The 21,830-nt window shown below is 36.3% G+C and overlaps 1 protein-coding gene across 1 annotated transcript in view; it reads left to right on the plus strand.

The window, feature by feature from the left end:
* slc26a4 (solute carrier family 26 member 4) overlaps positions 1-21,830 on the plus strand; it is a 55,533-nt gene that overhangs the window by 26,535 nt on the left and 7,168 nt on the right. Inside the window, exons 10-18 of the mRNA XM_039761201.1 lie at positions 786-899; positions 4,299-4,376; positions 4,482-4,577; positions 8,862-8,968; positions 11,338-11,407; positions 12,589-12,681; positions 12,762-12,857; positions 14,523-14,753; positions 20,865-20,919. Coding sequence (XP_039617135.1) covers positions 786-899; positions 4,299-4,376; positions 4,482-4,577; positions 8,862-8,968; positions 11,338-11,407; positions 12,589-12,681; positions 12,762-12,857; positions 14,523-14,753; positions 20,865-20,919 — 940 coding nt within the window. The remainder of the gene's footprint in view (positions 1-785; positions 900-4,298; positions 4,377-4,481; positions 4,578-8,861; positions 8,969-11,337; positions 11,408-12,588; positions 12,682-12,761; positions 12,858-14,522; positions 14,754-20,864; positions 20,920-21,830) is intronic.

Here is a 21,830-nt window from a genome sequence, read left to right on the forward strand (position 1 = left end):
TTGACGTAAAGGTTTTTTTGTAGATTTTGAAATTGTAATTTTAGTTGTTTTTTTATGATTTTTTTTTTTGTCTGGATGAAGTAAAAATGCAAGTTCATTTTTATGATTCCCACTTTAATTAATATGGACATACAGTATTATTGTTGCTATTGTAATAATCATTTTCAAGAGCATCACCACTTATTGTGATGTATTTACCCCAATTTTTTAAACCCATTGCATGCCTAGATCTATCTCCAATTGGGTCTCTCTCTGAATTGCCTTTCCCAAGATTTCCTCCAGATTTTTTGGGAGTTTTTTTCTTGTCTTCTTAGAGAGTCAAGGCTGGAGGGCTACAAAAGAGAGCCTGTTAAAGCCCTTTGATGGATACCTTGTGTGATTTTGGCCTTTATAAGGAAAACTTTGTTGTTGCTGTTGATGCTTAGAACCATCTACAGGACTGGAATGTCCATACACATTCTCGACTGACAGCAGGCAAACTATAACTTCTCCCTTACAGAATTTCACATTTGGGTGAGGTACTGTACAAATTCAGCCTTATATTGTTTCATAGTTGCAGAGCATTGTTAGCTATAGGCATTAGTTTCCCACTGACTGTTACCTCCTGTTACAGAGTGGAAAAGGATCAACAACATTTATAGAGATAATATGAAAACAAAATTCACATAATCTTGACATGGCAGTGGATAACTTAGATTGCTTAAAAGGATACAAAGAAACTTGTGTTTAGCACTACTTTGTCCAAGTGAGTGTATGGTTTTTAATTTTAATTTATTTTTTAACAGGAACTTATTGCATTTGGGATCAGCAATATATTTTCTGGTGCGTTCTCTTGTTTTATTGCCACAACATCACTGTCACGGACTGCTGTCCAGGAGAGCACAGGTGGAAAGACTCAAGTGAGTTTATTTCAATGGACCATCAAAAATAAACTTAACTTTACATTTCCTTCTTAGATGTTTTGAAGTTCCCAGTGGGCAGTGGGTTCCAGAAACTTTCAAAATCTTTTCATTTTGCTATATCTCTCTTTACTGGCCCATCCTCATATTTGTTTTATACTGGCATAAACTACTTAAAACGTTATAGTGAAATTTGTAGTAAGAATCTGCGTCATTAAATTATTAATTTATGTATGAAGTAGACAATAAGACGAATAAAAGCTGCCTGGCAGTATAATTGTGTTTCTGCATATGGGTAAAAGTTTTGCTCAAGGTCATACAGTGAACATGGTTTACAATTTAATGATGTAGCCACACTAATGATATGACACTTTGAAAGGTAAGTAGAACGAAACTTCGGCTTAGATACTGCTGCTAGTGTGTGAACTATCTGTGGACACAATGTGCTTAAAAGGCATCATCTTATTCAGAATCACTAGATAGAAAGGAAACAACACACAGTATTGCAGGTACTCTTTGTATTTTGCATGTATTTTGTTCAAAATATCTGGATTGGCTTAAAGCTTGGAAATGAAAGAAAACAAATGTGTTATATCTACAGAGCAAGTGATTATTTACTTTTTCCCAGATTTAGCTACTGTAGATATGTCTTCATCCCTCATAACCAGAGAGATCATCCTATATTACCAGATCTGCACCTTTAACAATTCAACACTCATCGTTATTCATAGGTTATTTATTATGAGTTTTCTTAAAAAACACTTCCACTAGATTTTTTTTTTACTTTTTCAAGTTACAGAGTTTTTATTTCTGAATGCACTGTTTCATTGATTCTGAAACCAGTTATGTACTGCATCTCTCATTTTGTCATCACCTTCAAATCAATGACCTATCCTATTTGCATTATCCTTTTTTGTTGCACTTCTGTTGATGAGAACAAACATCCCAGCCTCTGCCTACTTCTCACCACTGTTTACTGTTGACATAATAAATCTTTAATATGTTTTCAGTTTTTTTTCCCCACACGTTACTTGATCTAAGATTCAAACCCAGGGACCTGGATCTCTAACAAAGTACTGAAACCAGTAATCCATCATGCCATCCTGGCTTCAATCATAAATAAATACATCCTTGTTGTAGAGTTGTAGGGATTATCCCATCTGCATTGGCTACAAGGAAAGAAACTATTCTGAATGGGGAGTCAGTTTGTCGGGCCACACACATGTATGCATCCACATTTGAGTCACCAGTCAATCTAACCTGCCCCTTCTTTGGCAATATGGATATCAAAATGGAGAATTTGGAGGAAAACCACACAGACACAAAGAGAACTGGATGCGATACTTAAACCCTGGATGTTGCATCTGTGAGGCAGTGGCACTAACCATTGTACCAAGTCTTCAGACAATTCCTTAAAATGAAGGTACTTTATTTTTCAAAGATAAAACATAAATTAGCATAAGCAATGCTGATTTGTGGTGTTTATAAGAAATTTAATGATTTACCTGAGGATTTTTCAACCACCAGTCCACAGACTGGGACCATTCCAGCAGAAATTTCCTGCCGGTCTGTGAAAGAGTTATTGCTGCTTATATGCCTGGATCATGTATTGGAGTGTCATTGTGCTATAAAATTTTAAACCCTACAAAATAGAAAGAAAAAATAACACAACCTTTAAACCTTCTTTAAAAGTGAAAACAATAGTCAGAAGAAAAGTAGTGATAAAACAGAAATTAAGCCAAGTACAAGTGCTTAAAGTTTAAAAATTGTGAAAAAGAAATGTGTTGATACCTTGGAATGTATGATAAAAAACAAAAAAAGGAAAGGAAACCTTTCGATAAGATGTACTTAAACCTTGGTTTCACTGTAGCCCCTGGCAGTGAACTATCGCACATCTATTAAATTGTTAGTCATATTTTCTACTAGCTATTTGTGTGATAAGATGTTTTCTGCCCTATCACTGATAAAAACCAAACAGAGAAACTGAATGGATGTCAATGCAGCACTTCATTTCTCTGAAGCAATACTGCTGGCACACTTACCAAGTACTGTAGTCTTGCAAAGAAGCAACAACAGATTTCGCACTAGCTTTATTTGAATTAAATACTGTATTGCCCTCTAAAAATATTCTATTATATTCAATTTCAATTTTCAATTCTTTTCTTTTTTTACTGCTTGGTTTCTGGTTATTTTATAGAATATTCATTTAATTATATTTAAAAACTAATATACACAAAATACAATATAAATAATGTTTTTTATTTCTGCCTTAGTGGTCCACAAAATAATTCTCCTATTTTCAATGGTCTCCAAGTGCAAAAATGTTGAACACCATTGATTTACATCATGAGGTAGAAGTATCTAAAACACTAAAATGTGTGCTTCCATTTAAATGTTTAAAGTATAAATATTCTCAACTGTAATAGGAATTTTTCATTTTTCACCCCCAACCGAGGTCCATAGAAAGCTATATCTCCAGTAAAGGATCAAAAATAACATCATATTCATAATCACTGACCTTGAAACAGTCTACAATGATACCACACATCTGCTATATTATCAGCAATCTTGAAATAGCATTAAACGACACTCCATGTGCTTAAAATACCTATCCCCATTTTTTTTAAGTTTTCTGAAATTCTGACCCTTCGTATCCCATTAAGGGGTGAATCCCCTGTGTCACAAGTTAAAGGTCCTTCTGATTATTTTTGCTGAAAGACACCTATTGGTTTACTCTTTATCATAAGGGTGTAATATCCTATACAAAAATAGAGTTCAAAATGGCTTTGTTGGGTCTAGAAGGCCAAAATAAAAGTGAACCCTAAAAAGCTTGACATCTTGTATTACTAGACATCAGGAAGAGTCGAACAGTGTATCATATGTGAGGCTTTTCTCATACCAGTGATTTAGGAGGTGGCTGGCAAAAAAACGAAATGTGATTTTAAATTGTTTATAAGTAATTCTTATGAACACAATTTTAGATTTCATTGTACAAATCTGTTCTTTTGTTGATTGCAGGAATTATATTATTCATAGTGATTCATGTTAGCATCTATAGTGATGATTTAATTTTTGCTTTGGGAACCTTTTATATACTACTATATGAGGCATTCTTTGGACAGAGATAACATGCTGCTCATCGACATGCTCATAAATTTACAATGGAATGTTTATTCAAGTATACAGACATTTTATAAATTGCTTATAGAAACGTTTAGAAAATAACTATTCAAATTTAGAAGAATTAGACTCCTGTATCTACAAATAAGAGTCCTGCTTCAACAAATGAATATGTGATACCATTTTTCAACTTTGTTACTACAAAACAACCATTACACATGTAAAATGTTTGCTTATGACCTTGAGATTTCATTGTACAAATCTGCTGTTCTTTTGTAGGTTGCAGGAATTATCTCTGCATTTATAGTGATGATTGTCGTTTTTGCTTTGGGTCCTTTGCTACAGCCATTACAGAAGGTACTGTTGTTTTTATGGTCTCTTTATCAGCTAATTACTTGTTCAGCAGAAAATAAAATCTTACTGCAACCTTCTCTTTGACGTTTTTTACAAACTATTTTGCAGTCTGTTCTGGCAGCCATCGTCATTGCCAACCTGAAAGGAATGTTCATGCAAGTCTTTGATATCCCTGTTCTTTGGCGGCAGAATAAAGTTGACTCAGTAAGTCAAGACAAGACACAATTATTAACTTATATTACACTGACATTTTAAAACCTGGTTATTAATTTTAGGTCACTCTACAATCAATGTTTGTCTAGCTCTAACAGGAAATTATTTTTTTTTTTTTGCAAAAGTGATAAAAAACAAAAGAACGTAACACTGCTTTGAAATAGGAACCTGCTGTGTGATAACACTGCAGGAAAGAGTAAATAATATATATAATGCCCTTTATGACAAGAGACCAAGTCAGAAAATGTGTGGTACTAACTGTACCTGTTCATATAAACAGAAATTAATAAGATGGGGCCTCATTCATAAAACAATCACATGTATAGATTTGATCTTAAATTCCATGTAGTTCTTCTTAAGTGAAAATTTACATACAAAGTGGAATTTGTAAAACTAAAATTGACATTAAAATGTTCCTATATGGTATGTGCACTAATAGACTACAGCTTGCTAACTTTGTTTTGCCATTTGGCAGACTTACTCAAGACTGTGCAAGATGTACATGAAGGCAATAACAAACACAAAATACATAATGTTCAGCTGACACCTTCTTCTTCTTTTGACTGCTCCAGTTAGAGGTTGCTACAGCGGATCATCATCTTCCATATCTTTGTGTCCTCTGCATCGTGTTCTGTTACAGCCATCACCTGCATGTCCTCTCTCACCACATCCATAAACCTTCTCTTAGGTCGTCCTCTTTTCCTCTTCTCTGGCAGCTCTATCCTTAGCATCCTTCTCCCAATATACCCAGCATCTCTCCTCTGTACATGTCCAAACTAACGCAATCTCGCCTCTCTGACTTTGTCTCCCAACCGTTCAACTTGAGCTGACCCTCTAATGTACTCATTTCTAATCCTACCCATCCTCGTCACACCCAATGCAAATCTTAGCATCTTTAACTCTGCTATCTCCAGCTCTGTCTCCTGCTTTCTGGGCAGTGCCACCGTCTCCAACCCATATAACATAGCAGGTCTCACTACCGTCCTGTAGACCTTCCCTTTCACTTTTGCTATCCGTCACAAATCACTCCTGACACTCTTCTCCACCCATTTCACCCTGCCTACATTCTCTTTTTCACCTCTCTTCCATAAGTACACAATGTTCAGCTGACACCAAGTATGATAAAATGTAAGGAAAACCAGACAACCAAAATGGCACAATGAAAACGCTAATCACATGAACAGAATGATTTACTATATGTATACAGAATGGTGACATGAATGACTATAGACAGCAAACAAAAGATGTACTGTATAATTCTAATAAAATAAAAGCAATGCAATACTAAAATGTGTTTGAGATACTTTTGCTGTGGACTATAATGAAATACCAGCTGTCTATGCCTTATTATTTCAAATATTGTTTTGTTAAAATATGACATCACCTCCACAGTATGGCACTGTCAGCCACTAATTAGGATACTCTGTATATGTGGCAGAGTAGGGAGCCGTGAATGCACTTGCTCTACTTGAGGACCTTGTCAATGGTAAGTTATGCTTAGACAACATTTTCGGTGATTGGTTAAACTTTTGTTCATGATAATAAGTAGCTCATGAGCAGTTATCAACAATTAAGAGCTATCCATATTAAACCTTTCCAACAGCGCAGTTCACTCTTGAGGGCTCCACTACATGATTCACACTATTCTAGCAAAGGTGCTTGGGTTCAATGCAACAGTGACCTTCCAGAGAAAACCTGCACAAAGATCAGGGGCCTCATGTATAAACGGTGCGTACGCACAGAAATGTTGCGTAAGAACTTTTCCACGTTCAAATCGCGATGTATAAAACCTACACTTGGCGTAAAGCCACGCACTTTTCCACGGTACCTCATGCCTTGTCGTACGCAAGTTCTCCGCTCGGTTTTGCAAACTGGCGGCACCCAGCGTCAAAGCAGTGCTACTGTTCTTGTGTGATTACTCATTATTTTCATGACGCGGCTTTATAAATACACAGAAACTAACTGCATATTGTTTATTAGTGTAATGCATCTGATTGTAATTAACTCGTAACAATATAATGGTTCAGGGAACAGCCATAGTATTCCAAATACCATAACTGCTTTAGCGTTGTTACTCTCACTTCTTCTTCTTCTTCTTCTTCTTTCAGCTCCTCCCGTTAGGAGTTGCCACAGCGGATCATCTTTTTCCATATTACTCTCACTGCACGACTCGGAGTATTTATATCACTGTAACTGAGTGTGAATCACAGCAGCAACTGATCGGAAAGAGAATTATCGGTATACAGCTTTAAGGACACGCTACCTCAGCCACTGCAAAATGTTTTAAAGCCTTTCCTGTACGGACCTCGCGGTTCAGAAACAGTTTAATCCCAAGAACTTTAAATGCACTCAATCAATTGCTTCTTGTAGAACTGTTTGTACTTATAAGTACAATCACCCCACTGTAAACTTGCACTACAGTTATAATATCTCACAACCTGGGCCACTTTATAAAGCGCGTATTTACATATGATGATGCAGCAAAATATGTTTGTTAAATTATACACATAAAACTTTAACTTCATTTAAATAATCTATATTCTTCACTGGGAGTGTCGTGAAGGATAGAATAATTAAACATGTACTACGAAGATATTTCAATGTTCTTTAAACGTTTTGAAGAATCGGCGCTAAGCTTACAGATGGCTTAACGTCTATTACAGAGCTGATTGTGTGGCGATCGGTTACTTGGGGAAAGAAAAGCAAGGACTCTTGGGGCGGCCACGCCAATTTATATTGAATATATATTCAATAAACGCAGCGACAAATTTCGACAAAAGACAAATGCTTGTCATGAGCACGAGGCTCATGAAACACATGTTTAATAACGTGCTTTAGCTCCTATCATCATGAAAATGACATCACGTATACATCTCTGTATTTTAGTTATTCAGAGAGCTGTAATATCACGAATGTAATGGACTGTGTCCAGTTGGAGGAAGAGAGCCAGTTTAAGAAGCAAGTAGTGATTCACACACATAGATCACATACGAGTAGAAGATCAAATACAAAACAAAGCATTTAACGTGCTACTTTAATTACGATGTAATTTTGAGAAACGATTTTAAGATGAAGTTTATAATGTTCTACTAAATGACAAAATAAACTACGTGATTAAAGTGGAAAATTCGAGATTAAAGTTGACATTTCATGCTTTTTCCCCACCGTGTGCCTTTTTTCTCTGTACCCTAATAAGCTTTCATATGACACTCAGACAGTGGGCTTACAACTCTTCTTTTCACGGCAACTTTGATATGTGACTTCTTTTTTATTTCCGGCACTGTGCGATTTTGTGAATGTGAGCTTTCAAGTTTCTCCAACACGCTATGTCACTCGATCAACTTCATTTTGTTGATTATATCACGGTTTATTTGAACAAATAGTATGTTTTTCCTTTGCCTCCACTTGGTATTCGCTGAAATTCTTATATTTTCCCCGTGCTTTTCACATTGTCTTTTCACAGAAGGCTGCGCTTAAGGGCGATTTATATTGATTTGCATATTCAAATAGGCGTAATTCTGGGAGGATTTGGGGCGTTACATAATGCGCGTGCACGAGCATTAGTTTTCACGCTGATAGGGATTTATGTAACGAAAGAACGTGGAAGTTGGAGTACGCACAGATTCCTGCATCTGGATTTTTCTGTGCGTAAGCACATTTCGGCTTTTGTGCTTACGCCATGTTATAGTGCGAGTTCTACGCACGGCGTTATACATGAGGCCCCAGGAGTAATTGAAACTTACCTGCTGTTCTGAAGATTATCATTTGTGTTTCCCCTCAAGTTCAATTACGATGGGATTTAAGCAGAAGATGGATCCCATGATCTATGCAACAGATTGCACTCATGTTGCCATTCGAGCACCTTCAATGAATGAATAAACAGTTAAACTTACCATTAATATAGTATTATATCATACCATATGATGCATTCTTTGGACAGAGATAACTTGCTGCTCATTAACATGCTCACAAATTTACGATGATTTTGAATTTACAGTATAAATGAGCCATGAGTGGGAATGATTTAGGGATGTTTATTCAAGTGTACAGACATTTCAGAAATTGTTTGTAGGAACTTTTAGAAAATAATTATGTTCAAATTTGAGGATAATTGGACTCATGTGTTTTTAAATAAGTCTCCTTCTTTAAGTGATTTAGTATACAACACCATTTTTTCCCTACAAAACACACATTATATAAAATGTTTGCTTATGGCCTTTTTAACATCTCTCCATAGGAATGTAACATTAATAGGCTTAATATGTTTGCCTCTAGGTCATCTGGGTTTTTACATGCATTGTATGTATTATCCTGGGCCTAGATATTGGTCTTCTTACAAGCATTGTGTTCGAACTGGCCACTGTTGTTGTGCGAACACAGTTGTAAGTATATATTTACCTTATAAATAAATAAAGGTTTTGTAGTGGTTTCTGTCAAAATATGTCTGATAACAACAGGCTTACAAATGTATGGATATTTTCATAATAAATACCAAAGAATGCATTCTCACTTTTAATAACACTAATTTAATATGTTTTGTATTTTGTGTCTATTTTTATTGTTATCTATTAACACTCTTTCATGGGAAGGATGCAGGAGAGTGTGTGATTATGTGCTTTTCTGTTAATTTTGTCTAATTCTAAGCAATCAGCCATCTTTTGTCAGCTTCCTTTCTCCCCTACTTTGGATAAATTAAATAGGAACACTTTTAACATGGTGCCAGAGTGGTTAGTCCTGTTAACTCATACCTCTTGGATACTGGGTTTGACTCTCGTGTCTGGCTATTGTCTATTTGGATTTTATATATTCTCTTGATGTCCATTTGAACTTTTCCCCAGGTGCTATGCTTTTTCTCCCTTATCCCAAATCCATGCAGGTTAGCTGGATGGATGAATGACTCTGAACTGGAACTGAGTAAATAAATGTGGGTGTGTGAGGAAGTAATCCCTTCACTGTCTGGCAACCTGTCCAAATTTGGTTCCTGCCTTACACCCAACCCTGCTGAGACAGGCTCAAGTCTTATTTGACCTTGAACTGAATTAAGTGGTAATGATAGTCTCATATATAAATACATACAAGTTTTGGGTGGCATTTCCTTCGTTTATGTTTAAAATCTCTCCATTCTCGTTAAGATTCTGTCTTCTAAGAAGGGCATTATAAATGAAAAAATAACAAAATATTCTTAAATCAATTTAGTTTAATTTATGGTTGTCAATTAAAAGAGTATGGAACTGAAAATGCTGAAATGGGTTTGAAGACGTCCCAGGTTCTAAGTGACTCAGTTCTGCAAGTGGGTTAACACAGATAAGTGGTGAAAAGTACTTTGTTGCTTTTTCATTGCCATCCTTTACACATTTTATTTTTATTAATTAAGTAAAGCTGAACACAACAGTCTTAACAGCAGATACATACAGTAATAAAAAACTGAATGAGGAAGTCATGACAGCAGCATGTGACACTGTGGTTAATGCCACTGCCACAGCTCAAGACAATAGGTTACTAGCATGGTCACACGCTGTGTGATCTTTGTAACCTCTCCCAGTCTCTGGGTGGGTTTTGTCCTGAATCCTGACATTCCATCTGTCAGACATGCCTAAAATATGTGCAGGTAGACTGAAAAATTGAATCAAAACTAACTTTATATGAGTGGAAGAAGGGTGTGTGAATGTGCCCCATGACGGACAGATTACCTGTCCAGAGTTTGTTTCTGCCTTATACTCTAGGCTGATGACACTGTAATACAAACATAGGTCTGGAAAAAAGAGCTATACATATATTTTAGTGGAAAAACAATTGATAGTGACCTGTAAAAATGGATTAGTGTCAATTGAAAACATTTCCAACTTGGCTGTGTTTTTGTAAGTAATATGACCTTGATGAATTTTGGCTACAATTTATTCACTGCCATCAACACTCTGGATGTCAACAGGAATCACTTTGATAATTTTGATACCTGTCCTTAAACACCAAAACGTAACGCAAATTATGAGTTAGCTTTTTTTTTAAAAAACCTGAACACATGTTTACAAACCCTATACACAGTATGAATATTTTGTATTATGTGAACTCTTAAACAAAAAAAAGATTAATACACCAGAACTCAAAAAAAGAGTATTACCTGTTATATGATAACAATTTTAAAAACTAAAACTGAAAGATTGCATTATTTAGCTATTGTGCTTTTCTAAGCAAAGAACATGCAGGAACAATTTAATTCATGTGAAACTACAAACACTGCACTGAGGCGATAGTCATGAAGACATAAAGTACATTACCGCACTAAAGATACGTCCTGCCAACAAGTCTGTTGGTGCTGTAAGCATAATACAGTGCTGACCTCCATCTGCCATGATCCAGTTCAGGCAGTCTAATGACAAGTTTAGTTAAAAATATGTGCCTGTAGCAATAACACAGGCTTTAATGGTTCTTTCTGACTGTCATTTATAGATCAAAACTTTGTGTAACAATCAGTGTATTCATACTTGAATAGCTCTGGATTTAATAGCCTCTGCCGTTTCTCCATCTATGCGCATCAGTCCTCCTTTGTCAGTTTTACTTGAATGACTATACTCAAACTCCTTCTGGGCTTCTCTAAATATTACAGAAATATGACAGAATGCATTCTGATTAAGGAGAAAAAGCCATTCATCTCTTCTAAATTATGTTACTCTGTGTTAGCAGTTTATCAGTATGCTAATGTCTTAATTTCTTATTTATATCAGTGTTAACGATTTTTCTCTCTGTTCCTTAGCCCAACTTGTGAAGCTCTTGGAAACCTACCTGGCACAGAATTATACAAGAACATAAAGGACTACAAGAATGTAAGACAAGTATAATTTATTCTTTTTCATTTCCCTGTAATTTATTATAATATTAACTGAGGATCCACAGCCTTATTTCTATGATGCACTGATCAGCATAATGTAAACATTTGTTAAATCTTTTTGATTGTCCTATAAGTTTTGTAAGCTGTGCCACCCAGGCTGTTCAACGCTAAATGATTTTGCTCTTGCCTTTCATGGCCACATCATACATAACAGTTCCCAAAAGCAACAGGATTCTTCGACAACAAAAACATGTGTGAGACTATCAATTTCTAACTGTATGCAGGTTCAGTCATACTCTTGTAGCTATAAATTGTTTTAACATCCAGAAATTGTCTTAAAATAAAAGTCAGTGATCATGAGTGCCCCATCATCTAATTCAGGTGGATTGGATAATGACTGACTGTATTCAGCGCTGTCAAAAGCCAGAGCTTATCCCAGAAGCATTACATACAATCCAAAAATCAACTTGACAAACTTACTTGACCAGGCTTCAACCCAAACCTCTTGTGAGATGTGAGGCAGCAGTGCTAACAAGAGCATCATTAAGCAGCCCATTTCTATAATACAATAAAATCTAATATTTTCCCCCCAATTCTCTCTTTCTTTATTAGTCTCGTCCAAGTAATTTATTCTGGTTTTCTTCCACATACCAAAGATGTGTATGTTAGGCTAAATGGAAAATGTAAATTGACCAGTTATACGTGAATGTCATGCCTTACAATATACAGAAATTCCAGCCAGGGTAGGTTCATGTCATGATAGACTCCATGTGACCATGTAGTAGAAAAAGCAAGCACAAAGTGGATACATAATATGATATTATAGATGTTTTGTTACCATATTCATCCTGGTTAGAGTATGTAGGAAAACTAAAGTCTAATTTATGCATCAGTAGTCTCACATAAAAATGATTCTGAACTGTATAAGTCATTTAATAAATGAAGGACAAATATAATTTATAAAATGTTCTATAACATAAATAACATTCTCAAATCCAGTATACAGTCACAGAGGGCCATAGGTTATCCCAACAGCATCAAGAGCAAGGAAGATAATAACCCAGACAGGGAACCTGTTTATCTAAGTATACCTGTATTATGTATCCAACATGTTTTTATTTAAAATTACATTTGTTGCTTTGAAGTACATTTACATTTGAAATTTGTGATTTCCAGATTCCAGAAGTACCAGGAATAAAGATTTTCAGATGCAGTTCACCACTTTATTTTGCCAACATGGACTATTTCAAGGACAGATTGAATGCAGTGGTATGTTTTAATTGTTAACTGGCCAATTATTAGTGTTCTTTAAGAAACCAGCATCTCATTCTGTACAATAATTTCCTTAGGTGGGATTTGATCCTGTCCGAGTATTCAACAAGAGAAATAAAGCTCTGAGGCAAATCCACAATCTTATTAAAAAGGGACAGCTAAAACCCACAAAGGTAATGAAAAAACATTTTCATCTTTTGAAAATACTTTGTGTCGCTTCCACACTAATTTTTAAAATGTGGACACCTAGGAACCATCCTCACTAGTTTAGGCTGAGAAGTTACCCTGTCAAGGTAAGGTGTTCATACTTAAAGATGACTGATTCTGCAGAGCTTTAGATTTTCAGCTTGTTAAAATAATAAAAAAATGATACTGGATGGAAAACATGGAGTCTGTATTTGCATTTTTTTTATTTTGATTTTTATAAACTATTGTTTTACATGGATGCACACAGCCAATAATGGACTCCAAAGGCCTATGTCACACTAGCTTTCCTACATAAATTGTAACCTGGGGTGTGCAATTTCCCCTAATGACTATATTAAGAGGCACAGAAAATAGAACTCACAGTGGGCCGTATTAACGCTACACTGATGAGCTGTTGTTTAAACAAAATGATAGCAAACACATTTTAAAAGTTTAAATTAAAAAACCTTTAGAAATACAATGGATATACACCCTGCTGAACTTTTTCACATTTTAATGTGTTACAGCTTGGAACCATGATGTATTTAACTGAGATTTACTACCACACATCAACACAAAGTTTTCTAGAATGTAAAAATGAAACAAAATCTAGACTTTATTCTAAATTAGGTCAACCTTGGACACTATATACAGTTATCAATCTCCTTAGCTAAATTTCTATCAGTGTTACACATCTTTATTTACTGTATGTCTTATTTGGTCAGCTGCCTGGACAGTTTAGAAAGCTGCCTCACTAATGGCTTGATAGACTGGGCAGATGGGTAGATGGTCCTCTGTTAAACCTCAAAAGATTTTCTCAAAATTAAACAAATATTTCTTTTTCTTTATATCTATATCTTGTTATTCTTTTTTAAAGACAAAATATATATACAGTATATATATTTCCAATTCTATATTTGAAGATCTGAAAAACACATTCTCTTTTACCCTAAATTCTCAAAACTGGTGGTGTACATCAGCGTTTCTCAACCTTAAGTTAATTTGTTTTGGTTTCAATAGATGTATTTTTCATATTTTTGTTTTCTTTTTTTGACATCTTCACGCCCCCCCTTTTTGTTACTGCGCACCCCCCAGGGGGGCCCGCCCCACAGTTTGAGAACCACTGGTGTATATAACTCTGAATGGACTCTATATGAATAAATGTAGATAGTAGTAGTTTGCATTGTGCCTGGTTCTGCTATGATACTGTTATTTGTTACAAACTGTGTGCATTTAATCTAAGGCACTGTTTTAACATACCCACCTAACCAACGTATGTTGGTAGCCAAAAGATTGACAGTGCAAGATAAATAAAAAAAAGACAAAGATCAAGCGATACTGATATTTTTTGAAACATGTCACACAAAATTGAATGAATAGCTATGCAAATATCTAGAGTATACATGTATTTGTGTATGTAGCAAATGCTCTAAATTAATAATCAATCATGGAGTCTGCAAGCCTTTAATTGAAAGATTTTTTTTTTTGCTTGACATGCCTTATGTAGTATTTAGTAGGGAAACCCTAATTTGCCTGTTTTAGTGATTCACCTTACAATGTGCATGATATGAACCCATCTTATATAGTAATTAAAAAAATGAGATTGTATATTTTCTTTCTTTGACACTGTCCTTACATATTTCGATGCACAGAATGGAGTTGTGAATGGAGGTGGTGTTGACAATGATGCATTTGAAATGGAGGAAGACCCTGAGCAGTCAGAAGAAATCGATATACCTACAAAAGAAGTTGATATCCAAGTGGACTGGAGTAAAGAGCTCCCAGTAAAAGTTGGAGTACCAAAAGTTAACATCCACAGCGTCATCTTTGATTTTGGAGCCATATCATTCTTAGATGTTGTATCAGTGAAATCCTTGAAACTGGTATGCACCACCCCTCTTTTGTATGTACTAATGATCAATCAAGAATGTGAACAGAATATAATTTACTGTTTGTCACTTTGTGGCAGTAAAAAAGTAAATCTTTACAGGGGCCTCAGGTTTCACATCATACTACTGATTTACATTTTGTTAGATTTAGAGTAAATGAAGTATCTACTACTAAAAGAGGGATCATGATACAAAAAAGATTTAAATTCAGGTTCAAATTTGAGTATTGCTATTTAATTGTAAGCTGTGGGGTAAAGCAACTTTATGGTTATTATCCTGAACGGCTGACTGACAAGTTCAGCAGTAAGGAAAATCAGGCCAAGCTATTATTATAGTTAGGCCTAGCTGATAAATGAGAGGAAAATAAATTGATAAAGGAGCAGGAGATGAACTAGACAAAATTGTCATCAAAAAATGCACTTTCATAGGTTCAAGCTGGACAGGTGAATACCTACTGCTGAATATAGCAGAGCAATAGCAAGCATTTTAACAGATAAAAAGGTGCTTGTATGCACCATCATTAATAAATTGGTTATCCATCCATCCATTATCCAACCTGCTATAGCCTAACTACAGGGTCACAGAGGTCTGCTGGTGCCAATCCCAGCTAACACAGGGCACAAGGCAGGAAAACAAACCCTGAGCCGGGTGTCAACCCACCGCAGAGCACACACACTCACACCACTAGGGCCAATTTAGAATCGCCAATCCACCTAACCTGCAAGTCTTTGGGAGGAAACCGGAGCGCCTGGAGGAAACCCACGCAGACAAGGGGAGAACATGCAAACATGCAAACTCCATACAGGGAGGACCCGGGAAATAAACCCGGATCTCCTTACTGCAAGGCAGCAGCACTACCCACTGCACCACCCTAAATTGGTTATTTATTAAAAAATATGTTCATTGAGAAAAATATATATTGAAATATGTATACTAGTATCTAGCTACCAAAATCATCAGAATTTTTAATTATCATAATTCCCTTCGTAATGTATTTATCCTCTCTTCTGTGAACATTGCCAAAGAATCTAAGAAGCACTTTTCACATATTTTTTTCAATCAATTTAACTTTAACTCTACTTCTTATATCTTCATTCTTTATCTTTACCACTGACCTCATACATTCATTTGCATCTCATCCACACACAACTGATGGACTTCTACCTTCCTTATAACACAACATTCAATTCTGAACATCAAAACAGTTCTGACAACAGCACTGTAGATTGTTGATTTCAGTTTAAGATTCATCTTTCTGTCTCACATAACTCCACTTACTTCCTTCTAGTTCCCTCATGCTTTCCTGATTCTTTTGCTCATTTCACTGCTTAATTCTCTGTTGTGTAGCAACACGGAACTCAAGTAGGTGAAAGATGATAAGGGTGTAAGTTGATGTCTACACACATTTACTAGAGTTTCCTTTTCGTCCCATGAAGAAGAAATACAACACATCAGTTCTGTTTTTGTTGTGCTCATCTTCATTTACTTCTTGTTTAAGGTGTCATTCCACTTGTGCACACTCTTCTCCTCACTTTCTTTTATATTTATAACATCACCCACATACTCTTAGATATAAAGAGATTTTTCTCCAACTTGTATGATGATAGTGTTGAAAGCCACTGCAAACAAAAAGGGGCTTAGTGCTGATCTGCAGTGTGCTGCCACTCTGGTGCTGAACTAATCTGTTTCTTCACTTATACTTCTCACTGTTGTTTTTACAGCTTGTACATCACTCTCACATATATCTCAGACACTTGTCATTTTCTAGGGAAACAATGAAGTACCTAATTCTAAACATTTCAAAATCAAAGAAATATTATGTACATGTTTCTTCACTTCTCTCTATAACTTTCCATTAGTTTTCTTACTGCAAAGATAAGATTGATGGTAGATTTTCTGGGTGTATACCCAAGTTGCAGCTCATTTACCTGTACCAATGGTCTTAACCAGTTTTCTATGAGTCTATTCTAAATCTTCATAATATGACACATGAGTTGTATCCCATTTCTTCTTCTTATAGATTGTACCTAAAACAGTTCTCCATAATTCTAGAATGTTCTCTACTTTCATGAGTGTTATTAACTTTTTACCAAGTGCCTACCATGCCTTAATTCATATTCCATCCAGTTCCAGTGCTTTGCACTATTTCATTCATCTGTGTGTGTTGGGGTTTTACTCTTGGGCAGTTCCCTGTGTTTCTTTTGTTTCTTTAGTTGATGTCTATATTTCTGGTCAAAACCTCACTATTCTTATCTTCATAAACTTAACTATTGTCACATATTTTGGTTTCTAGCTCAGTTTGTGAAATAGACAAAAGGTGTTCTTCTCCTTGTAGAGGTTTTCAAATGCCACATGCTTGGCTTTGGCCACAGGATGTTTTGTTTTTTTCTTGACTTTTCCTACTGTTTGAATTTTCAACTAATTTTATCCTGTACATTGCTTTTGCTACACCACTTCTCCTTGTCACTACACTTCTTTTATTTGGTCTCTCTTGGATGGGAGTTATAGTTCTTTACATTTTTCACTATGCTTTCATCACTTCTTTTCATTAATAAGTAGTCAATCTGGTGTGCTCTTCCACCAGATTTGTACAGAATAATCAAGTTGAAAGCCCTTTCAAAATCAATAATATGTTCACCTTTCTTTAATAAAGTCCCTCATTCATATCTACCATATGCGTCTCTACTACCCACTTTTCCAACATGCTCATTAAGATTACCACCAATTACCACTATTCTTGTTTGTTCTATGCTGGATCTCTAGTTACACCTCTTCCTAAAACCAGCCCTTCTCATTCACCGTGTACCCACATCGGAGGGCATAAGTACTCACAATCTATATATATATTTCACTAAGGCAAGACAACCATGGAAAGCACGCCGGAAGGGGCGTGGATTCACTGAGAAGCCGGATACAATTGGACAAGTAAGACACCTATGGCGCACGCAGGAAGGAGCCACGTCCACCAACTCCTGGCACCTCCGAGCCACGTTGACTGTTCCTAGAGGCATGTTTCTCGCAGAGGTGAATCGCCATATGCAGTGTGTAAAACGGTTTGCGAGGGGTACCTCATGGGATCCTTAAAACAATCCTTTACAACTGAGGTTAAAACACAATAAAGTAAGCAGTCTTTAAAAACCGAGTTTTTGGTTACGACGCACTGCCGCGTGCACCATAGCAAACTGTTTTACACGCTACATACAGCAATTCGCATCCGCGACAAACGTGCGTCTTCTTAGATGCTCCTGCAGGAACACGGAAAGTCCACGTGAGTCACAGGTGCATCTGGACTGTGCAAAGACGACAACGACTCAAGTGACGAGTTGGAGGTGGGCACATGAGCGATGGAGTTCCGCCAGTTTTCAGTCACGGACGATTGTGTGTTGGTTCGTTCCGTGCATTGTTACAATGTTGCTTTTCTTGCTGATTTATTACATTACCGATTTTTCAAATGTTAATCTTCTCCCTGTGCTTAAAAATCATTAAAAAACCGGCCTGATTATGCGGCGTATGTTATGCCGCGGGTTGGCTAGTATTTACCAATTTGTCATCAAGCACTAACATCTGGAGAATGACTGTAGGAATTTCACTGTATGTACACATGGCAATACCACTACTACTACTACTAATATTGATGCTAACTTTCATCATCCTGTCACCTTATTTTTCCACACCCTACAACCTTGTCCAGTAGTTCCTTATCTCATATACCATTTCTCTTTCCTTCTGTCCCATACTAATAGAGCTTATATCTTTTTCCATTGTCCATCACTTATTGCCTTTTCACTTGGTATGAACATACACATGCCACTTGTTATCCTTTCCTCGCCAAAATATTTTCTAACTCCCTTCTACAACCTGCCATTGATCCGATGTTCTATGTCATCATTTCATCTTATTTCTGGTTTAACCTTGCTTATATAGCATCACTTATCAAATAATAATAATAATAATACATTTTATTTATATAGTGCCTTTCCCATGCTCAAGGCACTTACAGAATTTAAGAAAGAACGGCAGGGTATACAGTATACAGCATAGTACAAACCAAATAAATAAATAAAGAAGATTAAGACAGTAAGTTCAGAGGAAGCCTAACAGACAACATAATTGATGGTCTAGCACACACATACAAGTTACGTGAGCATCTTGACAGAGAGGTAAACTGAGGGAAAGGGAATGAAGTCAGGTGGAGCTAAAAGCCTTCCTGAACAGATGAGTTTTGAGTTGTTTTTTAAAAGAATTCATGGAGTCAGCTGACCTAATTCATTTCGGTAGGTCATTCCATAGTCTGGGCGCTATACAGCTGAAGGCCCTGTCAACCATGGAGTGTGGATTAGTGTGGGGCACAACAAGATTGCCAGAATCAGAGGACCTTAGTGAGCGGGCAGGCACATAATGATGGAGAAGCTCACAGATGTAGTTTGGCACGAGGTTATTTAAGGCCTTGTAGGTTATTAGTAGGATTTTATATTCAATTCTGTAAGACACAGGGAGCCAGTGAAGACGGAGCAGGATGGGTGTTATGTGCTCGCTGCTGCTGGTTCGAGTGAGGACTCTTGCAGCCGAGTTTTGAATAAGCTGGAGCTGTGATATAAGATTAGAAGGGGCACCTGCCAGCAGCGAGTTACAATAATCTATGCGGGATGTGATAAAAGCATGGACAACTTTCTCAGCATTAGAAAAGGAGAGGAAGGAGTGAACATGGGATATGTTACGGAAGTGAAAGTAAGAAAGTTTCTTGATGTGATTTATGTGGGCGGAGTAAGAAAGGGAGGAATCAAAAATGACACCAAGATTCTTTGCAGTAGAGGCAGGTCTGATTAGATCACCGCCAAGATGGACTGGGAAGGAGCTCATTTTGTTGCATTTTAGTCCCAATTTGCAGGAGTTCAGTTTTGTTGCAATTTAATTTTAAAGAGTTCTGCTCCATCCAGGTTTTAATTTCACTAAGGCAGGTTGTGAGCTGAGAAAGCTCTGATGAAGTTTCACCTTTAACATTGAAGTAGAGTTGAGTATCATCTGCATAAAAATGATAGCCCAGTCCATAGCTATGAATAATATGGCCAAGGGGAAGCATATAAATACAGAAGAGAAGAGGGCAGAGGACAGAGCCCTGAGGAACTCCTTGTGTGACTGGCGCTGAGCTGGATCTGCTGTTGCCAAGGCTAACAAACTCTTGCCTATCAGTCAGATAGGACTTGAACCACTGGAGGGCAGTGCCAGAGATACCCAGCATGTTCTCCATTCTAGACAGTAGAATGTCATGTCTGACCTGAGTGTCAAATGCTGCACTGAGGTCTAACAGAATTAATATGCTGGTTTGTCCAGAGTCTGCTGCCATAAGCAAATCATTGGTTACCCGTAGCAGAGAGCAAATGCTTTAAGTAATACCTTTCATAGTTGTGACAAGAACAGGAGATTCCCATTAAACATTACTTCTAGGCAACACTTTAATCCTATCCTGATCCACCTTCTTTTGATGACTTATCCTATTTGGTTTTAATACTTGTTTTATGTCTGGTTGCATTCTTGATGCTAATCCTTCTACTACTTTCTGACCTGGCTTGGTACCTACTAGACAAAGTTTCCAAATATATTTGATGCTTTGAGCAAAGGCAAGTTATTTGTTTTGCTCAGGAATGGACTGAACCAGTAGACTTGTAGGTTCAAGTGTAATGACCTCTACAACTCATCACAGTCTGTATATCAACAGATTATCTATACTTGATAATTTTTTCTTAGTATGTTTCCCAGTTTTAATGTAGTCTTCATTAACTCTAGATGCACATTTGGCTGGTCTATAATGGATTTTGACAATAACTTTTAAAAATGGTAGATGGCCTTGTCTGACATATTCTGCTTTTGTTATCTATTCCAAAACTCTCATTCCTGATGTTGTGGCTTTCCCACTATCTTGAAAGCAACAATGTTGTTCCTTAGTCTTACAGACTGTTTTTATAGTGAATCTTTTATAGAGAGCATTATTGAATTAACACAGTACCTTTGACATTTAAGCTGGAAAAGACAACAAAGCTGTTATTCTGAGCTGTGTGTAGGATACACTTCTAAATTTTGATTATAACTGTATCATTTTTATTTCAGATCCTTAAGGAATTCCAGAGAATTAGTGTCAGTGTTTATATTGCTGGATGTGACGGTAAGTGTCCACTGTTTAATAGCCAAAGTTACTTTGGATGTGATGTACCTACACAAATGCTTTATTTTAATGACTGTGCACATCAGAAAAAAAAGAATTTCATAAGCAAAAAGCACATTTTCTTGATACAGCTGATCAGAAATTCCAACTGTAAAATTTTTAATTTTAAGTGAAATTAAAATAATTAAAATCAAGGCTTTGGAGTGCCCAATGACTGTGTTATCTCAACACCTTTCTTCTGCAAAATATATACAGTACTCAATACAAACAGAATTGTGGAATTTACAGGCAGGAGAAGACAAGCAAGAAGCAAAGAGTACTAATAAATGTGTAAAGAACTCTGCACCATTTGTGAGGGTTTTGTAAATTTAAAACTGGCTCCATAAGGCACTTTAGTGCGTTTTGACCAGACCTTCTTATTTTACTTCAGTTTTTAAAATATTGAATTTCAGCATAAGTTTATAATACTGTAGAATGCCCAGGAGGTGGAGGGTGACCATTGGCTTTGGTCATCAGAATTGTGACTGTCTTTTATAACCAATCTCAACCCACCCAGGTTTATTTTCTCCAGGAATGCTGTTAACTCTAGCTTTTGTTTTTCTCTCATTTGTCATCTGCCTGTTGAAACTCTTTATTATATTAACACCATTACTATGTGTGGTTAAATGTGCAAGTACTGTATGTACATTTTTATACTTTACTGTTATCGTATTACATTATGTACTACCTGTTTTACCCGGTTTCGCTCGGAAAATTTCCTAAGAGAATGGTACTTTGGGTTTCATGCCATCAGAAATACTATGTAACCATGCATGATTTTTTTTTTAATACCAGGGGTTATTATTACTTCACTAGAGTTTCATACTCTTGAACATGCTACATATAATTGCCATCAATAAAACATTCATCCA

Source organism: Polypterus senegalus, chromosome 8, assembly GCF_016835505.1.
Source record: "Polypterus senegalus isolate Bchr_013 chromosome 8, ASM1683550v1, whole genome shotgun sequence".
In the NCBI taxonomy this organism is placed as follows: domain Eukaryota; kingdom Metazoa; phylum Chordata; class Cladistia; order Polypteriformes; family Polypteridae; genus Polypterus; species Polypterus senegalus.